The sequence below is a fragment of the Notolepis coatsorum genome, assembly GCF_963971535.1.
Source record: "Notolepis coatsorum genome assembly, chromosome: 14".
Taxonomy (NCBI): Eukaryota; Metazoa; Chordata; class Actinopteri; order Aulopiformes; family Paralepididae; genus Notolepis; species Notolepis coatsorum.
The window spans coordinates 48,063,721-48,079,948 of NC_140178.1; the positions used below are offsets into that span (position 1 = coordinate 48,063,721).

The 16,228-nt window shown below is 42.5% G+C and overlaps 1 protein-coding gene across 1 annotated transcript in view; it reads right to left on the reverse strand.

Annotated features, from left to right (window-relative positions):
- The window catches only part of LOC311241022 (zinc finger CCCH domain-containing protein 7B-like), a 100,596-nt gene that overhangs the window by 14,397 nt on the left and 69,971 nt on the right, over positions 1–16,228 (reverse strand). Inside the window, exons 15-18 of the mRNA XM_084329684.1 lie at positions 14,873–15,054; positions 14,627–14,691; positions 7,359–7,528; positions 155–260 (exon numbers count right to left, since the gene is read on the reverse strand). Coding sequence (XP_084185810.1) covers positions 155–260; positions 7,359–7,528; positions 14,627–14,691; positions 14,873–15,054 — 523 coding nt within the window. The remainder of the gene's footprint in view (positions 1–154; positions 261–7,358; positions 7,529–14,626; positions 14,692–14,872; positions 15,055–16,228) is intronic.

The window sequence follows — 16,228 nt, forward strand, 5'->3', positions numbered from 1 at the left end:
ACGCGAGATAGTGCAGTGTGATGCCAAGCTAAGCCACTAACGATACAGAACATATTTTATGTCTGATTATTACATGTCCTTAAAACAGAACGATAAGATTCAGGTTATACATTTACAAAATTCCCCTTGAAAAGAACCAAGAAAGGACACATACGTCGTACTGCATGGGGAAGTTCTTGGCGTGAGGCAGCGGCCGGACTTGAACCCACTTATTCCTGTCCAAGGACTTGACCAGCAGAATTCTGCGTTCCTTAGTCCAGCTGGATACGATAAAGGGGGAGACAGACAGACAGAGAATGATATGAAAAGCTGGTTGGAGGAGAGGGAGCTGGTTACCACCAGCGTGTGATGGAGAAGGAGCTGGTTACCACCAGTGTGTGATGGAGAAGGAGCTGGTTACCACCAGTGTGTGATGGAAAAGGAGCAGGGACAAAGCAGAGTACTGAGGGTGATCAGGTGCAAAATACTCCTACATCAGTGGTTCTCAAACTTTTTACACCAAGTACCACCTGAGAACGTAGCTGGCTCTCCAAGTACCACCATATGACCGGTGTTAAAATACAGTCTATTCAGCTATGCACAGTTCACGCAGGAGGCAAATGTATTCCTAATACCATTATTTATTGTTAACTTTTGTCAGACACAGCCACAATGTACAAAGGGATAGCACTAGAACTAGCAAACGCTTCCACACAACTCATACAATGCAAGGGGCATTGAGAACATAATAACTAACATTCTCACATAGCAAGTGAGAAAATTAAGAACTGTATTTCAGCAAATGTACTTAATTCTCTCTCTATCTCTCTTTCTCTCTCACACAGCAAGCAATTGTCCGTCATTCTCTCTCTCTCTCTCACACACACACACACACACACACACACACATTTTGTTACAAAAACTTAATTTCCTGCATTCTGGTGCAGGAATTTTTGAATTTTTACCCTTTAACTCTTTCAGTGCCACGCCTGGTTTTCCGTTTTACCGCTTGAATGCCACCATCGGCGCCAATGTTAACGTTAATATCGCCTAATCTATGTTTTAAATTATGGCTATGTGTCTAATCTGCCCATCGCATTATCAAAGACTATTTTCCAGTCAGTGCTGTGAAGACAGATTGTTTTTTTATCGCGTCGTTGCCGTTTCAGAGCAGTTAGAAAAGCCCCCGTTTTGATATAAAAAACAGCTCATTCTGGAGCATTCTATGAAAATCGTCTTTTAGTGGAATATTCCACAACGTTGATATTCGTCTGCCTTTTTATGAATCGTTTTCAAATAAACGCTAGATGATCAATATTATACGTGCACGCAAGCACATTACGGCCGCGCACGGATAATCGCCTCGTTGATTTCCTCTGAGTTTTACAGTGAAACCGAAAGAAGACATTTCACAAAACAGCTTATAACTTCATCAAACTTACTCCGATTATCCTACCACTGATAACATAGAGTCCTTACCTGACATCAGATGGTATCCAACTGGTATATTCCAATTCCTGATCACCATTCGAAAAAATCGATACGTGTATGGATCCAACGCGACACAGTGGATCTCCATGATCCGCGGGGATCTGAGGCTCCAGAATGAACTGTGGTAACCCCGGCTGGATCAGTGAACTGGAAAATGTGGAGTACCGGATTTTTTCCCCCATTCATTTTCATTGAGTCCATTCCAAAATCACTTATGTCATCTGGGAGACGACAGGGGGCGCTTTTTTCCACAGTGATCACCGGCGCAGCTCGGCTATACTCGGGTAGGCTCGGGTGATGCAATAATTTTTCAGATCGCAAAAAAATAAAAATTATAATAATTCCGAGAAATCTCGTGAGTGGCATGCAACCACCTATAAAAAAAAACGAGAAATCTCGTGAGTGGCACTGAAAGAGTTAAATGCCAGTGTTTGTGATGGGCATCACAAATTATTGTAAAAAAGAAAAGAAAACACATATTCAATACATTTTTGAATGTTTACCCTTTAAATGCCAGTTTGTGTAATGGCATCACAAATTATTGTTAAAAAAAACACAAAAAAGTAAAATATTTTTAATATATCAAATGCAAAGTACATTTTTCTGGGGGGGATTATTACAGGCTAGGCATGTGTCAATGATTAGCAGCAACACAGATTTTGATGGATTTTTTGTAATGTCAGATTTAACACCAACTCTTTTCAGAAAAGTGGGAGTACTTTTTATCTGACATTACAAAAAATCAAAAAATAAATGGTTATGATCAGGGCTGAAGTTGAATTAAAGATTTATGACTGTTTAGACTGCATTACTCTCTGTCACAGTGATCTCCTGGTTGTTCCCCACTTAGGTTATCTAAATATCGCGCCGCTGCAACCAGAAACACTGGCCTGGCCTGCTTCTAAGTTCAGTGGCCTGAAAAAAAAAAGGTTCTTCCCTTTCTTTCTCCCACTCATCTACCTTTCTGTCTTGGTTGAATGTTTTCTTTGAATTCTTGAGTGTTTTAAATTCACTTTGCCCGGGAGCTCGGCTTCTTATGCGTCTGTGCCCTCTGCTGGCATACCGGAAGTCCCAATGCTTTACATATTTTAAGCAAGAAAGGGCTGCAGACGGCGGTGGAAGGCAGACTACCTAGCAGTGTCAGTTTGGTAGAACAGACTACCTAGCAGTGTCAGTTTGGTAGAACAGACTACCTAGCAGTGTCAGTTTGGTAAAACAGACTATCTAGCAGTGTCGTTTTATTTTTTATATAGTTTAAATAAAAAGATATTACTATTTACATCTATGTATCATGACTTGATTGTTCATTCCTATAACTTTACCCATTATACCCTGTAATCCTGTAATTGTACCCATTATTGTTTACAACGGACTGTTTTATTTTCCGGGCAAGTTAACATGACCCTGGGGGCAAGTAGACCATGATCTGTACTTGCCCTGTGGGCAGGTGCTTTTGAGACCATGGCGTCAACCCCTGACACAGTATATTATGTGGCTCGGCAGTGTTGCACACAGGTGTTGTTCACACACTGCAGGGCTATGGTTATGAACACATGTTCCGCAGCAGAGAAGACTGTGCTTATGTAACACAAGACACTATAGCTGTCTGAAAAGTTAGAGATTTATTTCATGTTTCCGTTATAAATAAATGTGTAATTATTTGAGTTTAGAAAGCTGTTAGAACATTCAAATATAATGTAAATATGGAGTTAAAAGATAAAGTAAACATTTACATTTGCAGTTTTATTGTGAATCAGAGAGTAATGGGTCACATGACCAGAGTTAAGTTAATTGCATTATGGGTCAGAATCAACATGGACCACAGAGAAGAGACATGTCCATGTAAATCTCCAGAAAAATATTCACCCATTCTACATGTGGATGCACACGTGGTAATCTTACATTTTTTTTAATTGATTTGTTGTGCACTCATATGGACAATGTGATACTTTTGTGAGCAATTCTATTTGTGTTTCATCACATTTCTAGTGGATTCACCTGCTGGGCTTCCTCAACAATGGATGTGAGACTTAACACTTTCAGTGCCGGCAGGGGGCACACGATTTAGTGCTTGAATGCCCACCATCCACTTCAATGTTAGCGTTAATAACGCCTAATCTATGTTTTAAATTATGGCTATGTGTCTAATCTGCCCGTCGCTTATCAATGACTCGTTTTCCAGTCAACATTGTCGAAGCGGATTGTTTTTTTATCGGTTCATTATCGTTTTATAGCATTTTGAAAAGCCCTCGTTTTCAAGGAAAATAAAAAGATTCCATGATAAGACGTTTACTGGAATATTCTAGAATACACAAATTTTCATTTTTCGGCCTATTTATGAATAGTCTTCAAATAAATGCTAGATTATCGATAGTATATGTGTACGTATGCACGCTGGGGCCGCAAGCTGAAAATCGATTATCTGAGTTTCCTCATCAGCGATTGCGCACACACACACGCACACATAGGGGACACGTTGATATCTCAGCGAATACAACTCTGATTACCCCAAGACTGGTAAAATAGATTCCTTACCTCAGATCAGATGTTCTCCAAAAAGATCATTCCAATTCCTGATCGCCATTCCAAAAATCGATCACTACTGTATACTATCGATTGGCTACTGTGAATATATATTCCAGGCTGATTCCCGTCCCGCGATAACTTCCATGTTGAGCAGACAGCTTGCCAGCTCAGGGAGCCAGCTGGCTCCGCCTCTACATATCGACTGATCCCAGGTCAGTCTAAGCGACTGACGTGCAGTTACTCAGGGATAGACGATAGGGGCGCTTTTTTCCATTCTGAGCTGCTGGAGGAGCTGCTGTACCAACGGGAGACTCGGTTGATGAAGTATGAAATCAGATCGCTAATAAAAAAATTAAACGCTAATACACGTCGTGGGCATTCAGGCATTGGGCTGATAAATCGTCATATGACGTGATGGGCACTGAAAGTGTTAATACCTGAAGGAGGTGGATTCACAGACAAACTTGGTATGTCTTATTTCTTTTAGGTTTTCAGTGTCTGCCGACTTGATAAGGAGAGAAAATTAATCATCAAAAGGGTGGCTATTATTCCATTGGATCTGTGCAGCTACAGGCACTGTGAATAGTTATACGGTGCTTGAAGAACAAGGAATACGGGGGGCGCTTACCACGAATACTGGAGACTGGGCTCGAACAGGAACGCCTCCCTGTTCGAGCCCAGCGCTCCACATTGCTTTCAGTTTAGCTGGTCGTCCGCACTAATACACATTGGCAGTATTAGGGGGAGGGAAACTGATGGGTGGGGATCGGGCATTGTGGACAGCGACTTCTACAGGTCGGTTGGTGCGCCTGCGCAGTAGAATCAGGAAGCGACGGGGGCGGAGCTCCTCCAAAGCCCAGACCCCTGACGCTGAAAGATTGAGCCGCGCAGGTGGAAAGATGCCACTGCTGTTACCTCGAGTATCGGAGGGGACTCGTGCGCTATGTATGACTTAGTCCACATTGCAGCCGGCTTGAGGGAGGCAAAACAACGTTCAAAGACAGGGGAGGGTTGAATTGGAAGATACGAAAATTGGGATGGGAGAAAAATAGAAAATGGGAGAAAAAGTGGATAAAAAGAAGAATGAGGAACGAGGAATACGGTGCTTGAAGAACAAGGAATACGGTGCTTGAAGAATGAGGATCCGAGGAATACGGTGCTTGAAGAATGAGGAGGAACGAGGAATACGGTGCTTGAAGAATGAGGAACGAGGAATACGGTGCTTGAAGTATGAGGAGGAACGAGGAATACGGTGCTTGAAGAATGAGGAGGAACGAGGAATCTGGTGCTTGAAGTATGAGGAGGAACGAGGAATACGGTGCTTGAAGTATGAGGAGGAACGAGGAATACGGTGCTTGAAGTATGAGGAGGATGAGGAGGAACGAGGAATACGGTGCTTGAAGTATGAGGAAGAACTAGGAATACGGTGCTTGAAGAATGAGGAGGAACAAGGAATACGGTGCTTGAAGTATGAGGAGGAACACTCAAGAATATGGGTGGGGAAAAAAAGATTGATAAAGCAATATATCACAATGTGAATGTTTCCCCCTCTTTATTTTATATAAACGGTATTGCCATAAATTAGAACGCTGTTAGTTTCTCTACCTTTCTGTGAACGTCTAGCAAAAAACGGCGTTGCAATCTGATGAGAACTGGCAGATAAATGTACATTATAAAAAAGTAACTCTACTTACAGTAGATTTCATTCACGGTTTTGTCAGGGGCGCTAAGTTGGTAGTACTAAATCCAGATTGAACTCTGCCATTGGAAAGAGGATCCATAGATGTGCGACTTGGCCATAATAAGGTCATTTATAGGCCTGATATTCTATAATCATATTTCAAATAGCATGTGTCCGGCGGCTGATTGGCGCAGTGGGCAAGGCGCTCGCCACTAACGCAGGATACGCTGGGTTCGAGCCCAGCTTTCGGCGTTGCTACCGGCTGGCCGGTCGTTCATACTAACACAATTGGCAAGTGTTAGAGGGTGGGAAAGCCAGTGGGTAGGGATTTGACGTTGTGGACAGCGACTCCTACAGGTCGGTTTGGGGACGCCGGTGCGACGGAAGCAGGAAGTGACGGGGGCAGCGTGAGCCTCCCACGTGTTACTCCTCGCCACTGAGAGTTCGAGCTGCTGCGGTGAAAAGATGCGACAGGCTGCCTCCTCGTGTCCTCACTACAACCGACCTGTGGGAGGCATAGTCTAGCAACGCTCAAGACAGGGGAGGGAAGAATTGGATATACGAAATTGGGATGGGAGAAATGGGGAGAAAAAGTGGATAAAAAAAAATAATTGCATGTGTCCGGATGACAGAATTCAGTACTGCATCTACAAAACCTTCTGTTTAATCATCTGCCCTTTATTAATTTGCTTAGATCTTTTGTACACGTGATCTCAAGAAGGTGCTGAATGAGCTCAGTGGCAATTTTTCCATGGTGTTATTCACAGTCAAAGATAAAAAATTATAATAATAAAAAAAATATTAGAAAATTGATATTCTCATTACAATTTACTCAAGCCTAGTAACAGACACACTATTTCTGACACTGGGAATACATTCCCTGAGACCCATAGATGTCCCTAGATACCAAGAACATGCAAATGGACCTTGTAGAAGTGGCGCAATCCTCCATTTACTTAGGTATGCAGTTTTAGGCAAATTTTTTGAAAATATGGCTAGTGCTTAAGAGGTTAATACTTAATAGTTAATAATAATCAAGTTGCAGTCAGTGTGTGTTAAGAGGCACGATACAATTTGTTTTACATTGCTTCATATACAATTGGCCAGTTTGTGATGCACACTAAAGAATCTGATAAGCTTTCATGTAAATTCTGTGGGTCTTTTTTCTCCTTCAGTTACACAGATATCGTGATGCATCGTAGATAAACCTTCTTACAATATATAGACTGTCGCAGATATCATGTATGGTGATATTATCGTTATCGAGGGCCAAATATCGTCACAGTATCGCATCGTGAGTTCCTCGTATTGTCCCATCCCTACTGAAGAAAAGGAGGAAATTCAACAACACTTGCAGAGAAATAACGTTCTAATGCTAAAACCAACATGTTTTTCGGCTGACGCAGCCTTCATCAGTGTTGATAATCCCAGATGAAGATTTATGTCAGCCAAAAATGCGCTGACAAAGGTTAATCTAGGCCTCTCACTCACATGCGGCTGGCCTTGGTTAATCTAGGCCTCTCACTCACATGTGGCTGGCCTTGGTTAATCTAGGCCTCTCACTCACATGTGGCTGGCCTTGGTTAATCTAGGCCTCTCACTCACATGTGGCTGGCCTTGGTTAATCTAGGCCTCTCACTCACATGTGGCTGGCCTTGGTTAATCTAGGCCTCTCACTCACATGTGGCTGGCCTTGGCTGTGCAGTACTTCAGGGCTTTGTCAGGTTCGCTGACCAGGCCATCTCTCCAGCACTGAGCACAGGCAAACTTCATCCTCATATTCAGACTCTTCCCTCTTCCTCTGGGTCTAGTGGCACCACATCCAGCAGCTCCACCCGGAAAGGACGGAGGCTTGAGGTTGACAGGGGATGGAGAATGAGAGAGAAAGACAGAGAGAGAGAGAGAGAGAGAGAGAGAGAGAGAGAGAGAGAGAGAGAGAGAGAGATAGTGAATTTCAATAAGAAAGTGGCATGTTATGACATGTTATGGCAAGAGATATGGCATGTTATGGTAAATACAGGGTATCTGCAGGTTTAGCCCAGTCAGATTTAAGGCTTTTTAAGACTTTTTAATGCCACTCAGAATTAAATTTAATACCAATTTCACGATAACAAAATGGCAAAAATCATGGGTACACTCATTCAAGGGTACTACGACTATGCTTGCACCTCATGGTACCAAAGCACCTCAAAGGCACTAAAAACAAGATTACAAACATCACAAAACAAACTGGTCAGACTACTGCTTAACCTCACTCCTAAAACCCACTTTACCCCTGCCCACATTCAAAACCGCTCTTAAAGAGCACCTACGGGAGGCTGCAATTCGAAACTGGCCACCGTAAATGTCCAACCCCCCCCCCCCCTCCTCCTAATGTACAGTCTCATCCCCATCATATATATATAATATTTTCTGTTATGATCTCTGGGTAACAGTACTGTATATTATTTGCATATCGTATGTCACAAATGTAACAGTACTACAGTATATACCTGTATGTCATGTATGTCCCTATGCCATAAATGTCATGATGTCATGTATGTTTTTACTGTATTTATTTCTGTATATTTTATTTCATTTTTATTCTATTTTACTCTACCTTATCCTAGGCAACTTGATTGATTTGTGTTATTATTCTAATTCGTGACCTGTCCTGTCTAAATGTTTAAATGTTGAGCGATTTGCAGTGTCAAATTTCCCACGGGATAATAAAAGTATTTCTATTCTATCTATTCTATGTTGTGTATGTCAATATGAATTGAAAATGGGGGACCCTGATGTAAACAAGACAAACGTCTTTCTCTGGTCTGCATCCCCTTATTATTGTGTGTATTGAGCTGTACTGTATTGTACACATTCTGCAATCTGTTAAATAAAGTTTTCATTCATCCAGTTGTTTTGTTTTTGTAGTTTGGTTGAATGAATACTTTATTTAACAGATTTCAGAATGGGTACAATACAGTACAGATCAATACACACAATAATAAGGGGATGCAGACCAGAGAAAGACGTTTGTCTTGTTTACATCAGGGTCCCCCATTTTCAATTCATAGTGACATTTATGACATGCACAACATACATGACATTTATGGCATAGGGATATACATGACATACAGGTATATATTACCATTACATTTGTGACATACATGATATGCAAATATACAGTACTGTTACCCATAGATCCTAACAGAGTCAGGGAACATCGCTTGAAACACCTCTCCTAGTCCCTCATTTCCATTGTAGGACTGATGCTTTGCGACCGTATTTAGAACCCACAGTACCTCAGCTTCAAGGGTTGGCGTGGAGCCGAACGTTACCCGGACAGGTGCAGATGTAATTGGTGGTAGACCTACCTGTCCCTGAGCAGTTGATGTGTCGGCGTCGAAAATAAATTTGATATTGACGTTGTCTGCAGGCGGGTTTTTGTAGAGGTAACATGCTTAGCGTTGTGCATGTGTGACTCGACTGCTTTTATTCCCATCGTTCCCAGTTTAAAATCCTTTTTGAAGAGTTTGCAGCGGGCCTCGTACATGTCTTTCACTGGGACCAACCACGGTGCAAACTTTCGAGCCAGTTCTCATTACATTTGCACTTTCCCATGTTAAATTAACGAGTGCAAATAAATACAAATCAATTAAACTAAACTAAACGTCAGCGTTATCGCTACGGCTTGAATAACGTGTTACCTATGCTCCGGTGTTCTGAAATAGCTCCCGACGGCGACACACATTAAGGACCATAAATTGGTTCCGCCCCACTGCGTACCGTTTGCGTGAAAGAAAAAAAAAAGCCTGACTTAATATCTCCCGTTAATAGTTTCCCCCCAGATTTCACAATGAAACATAAGATGACATGGCATGTTTTTAAGACCTCCGAAAGTCGGATTTAAGACATTTTAAGACAAATTAAGGCCTTAATAGTTGATAGTTGAATTTAAGACTTTTTAAGACTTTTTAAGGTCCCGCGGACACCCTGTAAATATATGGCATGTTATGGCAGAGATATGGCATGTTATGGCAGAGATATGGCATGTTAGGGCAGAGATATGGCATGTTAGGGCAGAGATATGGCATGTTATGGCAAAGATATGGCATGTTAGGGCAGAGATATGGCATGTTAGGGCAGATATATGGCATGTTAGGGCAGAGATATGGCATGTTAGGGCAGATATATGGCATGTTAGGGCAGATATATGGCATGTTAGGGCAGAGATATATGGCATGTTAGGGCAGAGATATATGGCATGTTAGGGGTGGACGGTATAAACGGTATGAATTTTCTCTACGGTATGGATTTTTACTATACCGTGTAAGCGGTAGAGCAGCTCCAAAATAGCAATGACGTCATGTAACCACAGCGCGACTATTTCAATTGCATTTGCCCCTAAAAATAGATAGAATTAGTCATAGATAATAGATATGTGCAAACTGGAAAAAGTTATTTAGGAGGCTTTGCGCAGTGGGCGTGTCAACACGCAATTGTCATTTCATAATAAACACATATCACCGCGGCGCACAGCAAGTTTCAATTTCAGTTCCTGGCATTTTTAACCAGTGGAGAAAGGTAAGAGATCTCCCTATCGTTTTTCTTATATGAATTATTCTACGTTAATAAAACATACCTGGTGATCAACTACAGTTTTCTGTAAACATTATGATATGTGTGTAGTGTTATGATAACGACGGCTGCAGCGGGAGGACGGCTGCAGCAGTGGATTTGCGAATAGCATGCAGCTGCAGAGCCGCAGAGACAGGGGCGCTTTCAGGTCTGGTCACAGGCCCGCTCAACAGCACCCCCCCCACCCAACGGCTGAATTGGGGGGCACAGTGCAATACTCCAATTCAGCCATTGGCAATTCAGCCGTTCGGTGGGGGGGGCGCTGTTGAGCGGGCCTGTGACCAGACCTGAAGGCGCCCCTGGCTCTGCAGCTGCATATGCTTCTAGCAAAATCCAGCATCCAGCCCCGCTGTTTGCAATGGGAGCAGCACGGAGTCTCGACTCGGGACTTATTTTATTTGGAATATAATGACTTTATACGCAAAAGTAGCCTAGTTTTAAGTTAAAATATTATAAATCTACATGCCTTGAGGATGTCATTCTTTATATAGCCTGCCTATCAGGCAAAAAAAATTATTCTAACGGAAACACTGATACCATGATATATACCGTTACCGTCTATGCTTCAAATTATACCGTGATATAAATTTGAGACCATACAGTCCACCCCTATGGCATGTTATGGCAGAGATATGGCATGTTAGGGCAGAGATATGGCATGGTATGGCAGAGATATGGCATGTTAGGGCAGATATATGGCATGTTAGGGCAGAGATATGGCATGTTTGGGCAGATATATGGCATGTTAGGGCAGAGATATGGCATTTTATGGTAGATATATGGCATGTTATGGCAGAGATATGGCATGTTAGGGCAGAGATATGGCATGTTAAGGCAGAGCTATGGCATATTAGGGCAGAGATGTATCTACTCTATTCACATATATGCTTACTACATGTATCTATTTTTTTTTTATCCACTTTTTCTCCCATTTTCTATATTTTCTCCCATCCCAATTTCGTATCATCCAATTCAACCCTCCCCTGTCACGAACGCTGTTTCTTGCCTCCCACAAGCCGGCTGCAATGTGGACTAAGTCATACATAGCACAAGTCCCCTCCGGTACTTGAGGTAACAGCAGTCGCATCTTTTCACCTGCGCAGCTCGATCTCTCAGTGGCGAGGAGTAACGCGTGGGAGGCTCACGCTGCCCCGACACTTCCTGATTCCACTGCGCAGGCGCACCAACCGACCTGTAGGAGTCGCTGTCCACAACGCCCGATCCCCACCCATCAGTTTCCCACCCCCTAATACGGCCAATGTGTATTAGTACGGACGACCAGCTAAACTGAAAGCAAATGTGGAGCGCTGGGCTCGAACAGGCAAGCCCAGCGTCTCCAGATTTTGTGGCGAGCGCCTTGCCCACTACGCCACGTAGCCGCCCCACATGTATCTATTTCTAGGTTTTGTTTTGTTCTTGATTTATTGTGATGTTTCTTCTTTCCCACTTTCCCGACCAACCACGTATATACGTTATTGGGAGCCAGCGGTTGACGGGCAAAAACGTATATATACGTTATTTTTTATCTTTTTATACTAGTTTTCCCTTTTATTCGATTTTAATACCCTATTCAATGTCCGGGAGCTGTATTTTGCCTGTAAAAGGCATACCGGGACTCCGAAGGTGAAGTACCGGCCATATCCTGCTAGTAGCGCTGTATCGAGAATGCAGTAACCCCTGTTCCAGACCGGGTGCCACACTGAAAACGCTCCGGGGGGGAGCTCCCATATCTCGGCGCTATTTCTGCGTCGGGGAAAACCGTGCTCGTCACGGATCTGGGGTTCGCGAGTTCGATTCCCGGACCCGCCGTATTTTCTCAGAGTGTCTTCCCCTGCTCTACATCCCATTTCAACCTGTTTCTGTCGGTCACGCTAAAAAATAAAGCTTAAAAAAAAAAAAAAAAAAACGCTCCGGGTGCTCTTTTCTACTAACCTGAACCTAGGGCTTCACCCGATCGCATTAAACAGTTTTCGGGACCCCCGATTCATTATGCTGTGGTGGATTATGTCGTCGACCAAATGGACATATGATCTACCAGATGGCGATCAAATAATTGGAATATTCTTTTTGGAATCCCACCGGCCACAGGTAAGAACAATTTTACGTCAATTCCAGCTTGATCGTGCAAGGTTTTCATAGCCATCTCCCTGATCAGCGTATGTTGTGGTAATAACGAATGCCGTTATTGGCAATCAATTAATCAGAAACTACCCCCCCCCCCCCTTTCATGCATTCATGATGAAACATAATACCCATCATATGCATTTGATTTTTTTATTGTAGCGTGTGTAGGGACAAAACGCCAATGGATTTGGTATAATACACGTTGCGGCTTATAAATAGCCTCACAGGAATTAGCCCTGATCATTCCGAAATAACACTCATATTCACCACGGTATAAAACGGGAATGTATGGATGGATTTTTTTTTTCTTTTTTGCATCTTGAACGGAAGGTTCTTACTGTCAAATGACCATGATATTGTATCCATAGCTATACTATAAAATATAGATTTAGCTCTACAAACAACATGACGCACAGTGAAAGTGTGTAATGGAAAGCTGGCCCGGCTATAGCTAGATGGGGAATTCGAATGGCCATGAATGTGTTAAAGAAGACGTGTGCGGCCCGCGTGATTATGAAACCTAGCCGCATTTCTCGGAGACGCTCTCTGATTGGCACTGACTGACTCTCTCCGATTGGCCACTGACGCGTTTGCCCAATCGCGTGACGAGCTGTGTCTTTGCCAATTTCCACGTCAAACAGCCTGCAAACTACCTGGCGTATGCTCTAAGACATAGGTGTCAAACTCATGGCCCGCGGGCCAAATGTGGCCCGCCACGTCATTTGATGTGGCCCCCCAAGAGCTCTGGTAAAATAAAAATAAAACGTTTTTTTTTTTTAAACATTAATCTTGGGTTAAAAAATAGCGGCGTTAAAATAATTGTGGGTTAATGCGTTAATAAAGCTTTAACTTTGACAGCCTTAGTTATTACACATTCTTACACATACATGTATGTTGAACATCTGAGGTATTGATGAAGTAACAAAGGAAAAAAGCCAAAAGCACTTACTCCTCAGACATTCTTTGACAATTTTACAGCCCAAAATACAAAAAAGATCCAGGCGGAATAGGTAACAAAGGGTTGAAGAAATATTGTCTAAACTGTCAGATGCAAACTGGCTGTGTGACATAACCGAGGATCTCGCTCAATTGAATAAGAAGCTGTAGGGACGCAAACAAGTCTCACCCAAAACTTGACCAATATAGTTGTGAACTGAGACAACCCTTCTTTTGTTATTTTTTAGTACAGTTACAGTTGTGTGTTCATGCAGACACATAATAGCAATTTCATTACGAATTGAAAATGGTGGACCCTGATGTAAACAAGTCGAAAGTCTTTCTCTGGTCTGCATCCCCTTAACAATTGTGTGTATTGAGCTGTACTGTACTGTACCCATTCTGCAATCTGTTAATTAAAGTTAATTAAACTATCTTCCATTAGTTGGATGTATGGCCTCTGCAAGGTTGTGTGCAGCCATTTGTTTTTGTAACATCTGCTACATCTGTCCCACGTGTTCTTTGCAGCTCAGTTGTTAGTTCTGCCCCTCTTGACTGTGACAAAAAGGTTTTGAACAAACTTAATGTCATAGCTTGTATTTGATGATCTTCTTCTTTGTTATTTACTTGAATGGTTTGATCATTGATTAATGGAGTAATATGGGGTTCTGATAAACTAAAATAATTTGTTAAAATAACATAAGCTAACATATTTTTACATCTATGCAAATGCGTGTGCAATATGTATAACTTGAATAAGTAATAAATACAGAAACAACATGTTTAACAATATGTAAATGAGTAGCTACATTTATTTTACATTACATTAACATTTATACGGTCTTTGGCCCTTTGAGGGCAACCATAATGCTGATGTGGCCCTCTGTGAAAATGAGTTTGACACCCCTGCTCTAAGACAAACTCTAACCTTAACCAACTTCGAAAGAGTGCCTAAGCTTAACCGTCGGAATCAGGGCAGGCGTTCTATCGCCATGCTCTAAGACAAACCTTAACAAACTTCGAACAAGCGTCTAAGCTTAACCAGTGTAGAAACTTGCGGCCCCACGATTGGGCGTACATGTCACATGACCAGAAATGACCCGGCCAATCAGAGACGCGGAAACACTCTTCGGCTGCCCAAAGTATTCAGGCGTCCGGCCCATGGGGCCATTAACGTGTGTTGTCGGGCCTTACAAATACATTTGATTTGATTTAGATATGACATGTTATGGCATTTTTATAATGGAAGTTCAGTGATTCTCCTTTACTTACTTTGTTCTGCTCATTCCTCTGACTGAATTTTATGGATTCCTTCACAAAGTCTTCAGGGGAGATAGCTGTAAACACACACACACACACACACACACACACACACGTGTGAACTTCAAGAGACAGACAAGAGTCTACTGCCACCTACTGGTTTCCATTGAGAATATAAAAATAGGGATATAATGTAGTATTTATAATCAAATGATAACAGTAAAATACACTGTTTCTTTCCTCTGACATCCTACTTACCAGTCTCTCTCTGCAGGTTCCAGGTCTGTAGCTCTATGAGGGAATGTGCAAACGGGCACGCATCCTCTCTCAGGCAGCCGTAGCGCTGGACGTGACGACACATCTCCAGCTGGCACTGGGCGCACAGCGGGCGGATCTTCCTGTAGTTCACTGTGGTGGTCATCACCACATATACAAGGCACCTGAGGGCCAGAGAGGAGGAGGCAGTCATGAGTGTGTATGTGTGCAAGCATGCGTTAGAAAATGGTGCATTTATATAGCGCTTTTATCCAAAGCGCTTTACAATTTGTGTTCCTCACATTCACACACCGACGGCGAATGCAACCATGCAAGGAGCCAACCTGCTCATCGGGAGCATATAGGGGTTAAGTGTCTTGCTCAAGGACACTTTGACACGCTGCCCAAGACGAGCGGGACTCGAACCAGGAACCTCCCAATTGCCAGATGACTGCTCTACCTCCTGAGCCACTGTCGCCCCAGTGTAATGTAGTAGTGTGCGTGACTTCAGAAGAATGATGGTGAATTAAGCAGAATATACTTACATTTGTGAGTGTGTGTGTGCAGGGTATCTGCAGGTTTAGCCCAGTCATATTTAATGCTTTTTAAGACTTTTTAATGCCACTCAGAATTAAATTTAATACCAATTTCACAATAACAAAATGACAAAAATCATGTAATGACACCAATTAGTTTAAGTTTAGGGACACATTGGTCCAAAGATGTTTATTAAACATAACTTGGAAACTTAAAAATCTTGAACTTAAAGGAGTAACTGGATTGGATGAATTTCAACAAAGGGGTGACCAAACATAAATAGCAAATATAACAAAATATACCAGGGGCCAAGCAGCAAGTGCAACAGCCACTGTCAGAACACATAACTATTACCACCCTCCCCAGGGTATCAAAAAAGTCAACCAACAAACAAGATTCTTGTGCCGGATCTCCTCTCTGGTAAACAAGAATAGTAATACCCTGAAGACTCTAACAGGAGCACTCATTCAAGGGTACTACGACTATGCTTGCACCTCATGGTACCAAAGCACCTCAAAGGCCCTAAAAACAAGATTACAAACATCACAAAACAAACTGGTCAGACTACTGCTTAACCTCACTCCTAAAACCCACTTTACCCCTGCCCACATTCAAAACCGCTCTTAAAGAGCACCTACGGGAGGCTGCAATTAGAAACTGGGCATCGTAAATGTCCAAACCCCCCCCCACCCCCCCTCCTAATGTACAGTCTCCTCCCCATCATATGTATATATTTTCTGTTAGGATCTCTGGGTAACAGTACTGTATATTTGCATATCGTATATGTCACAATTGTAACACTACAGTACTATATAGTATACC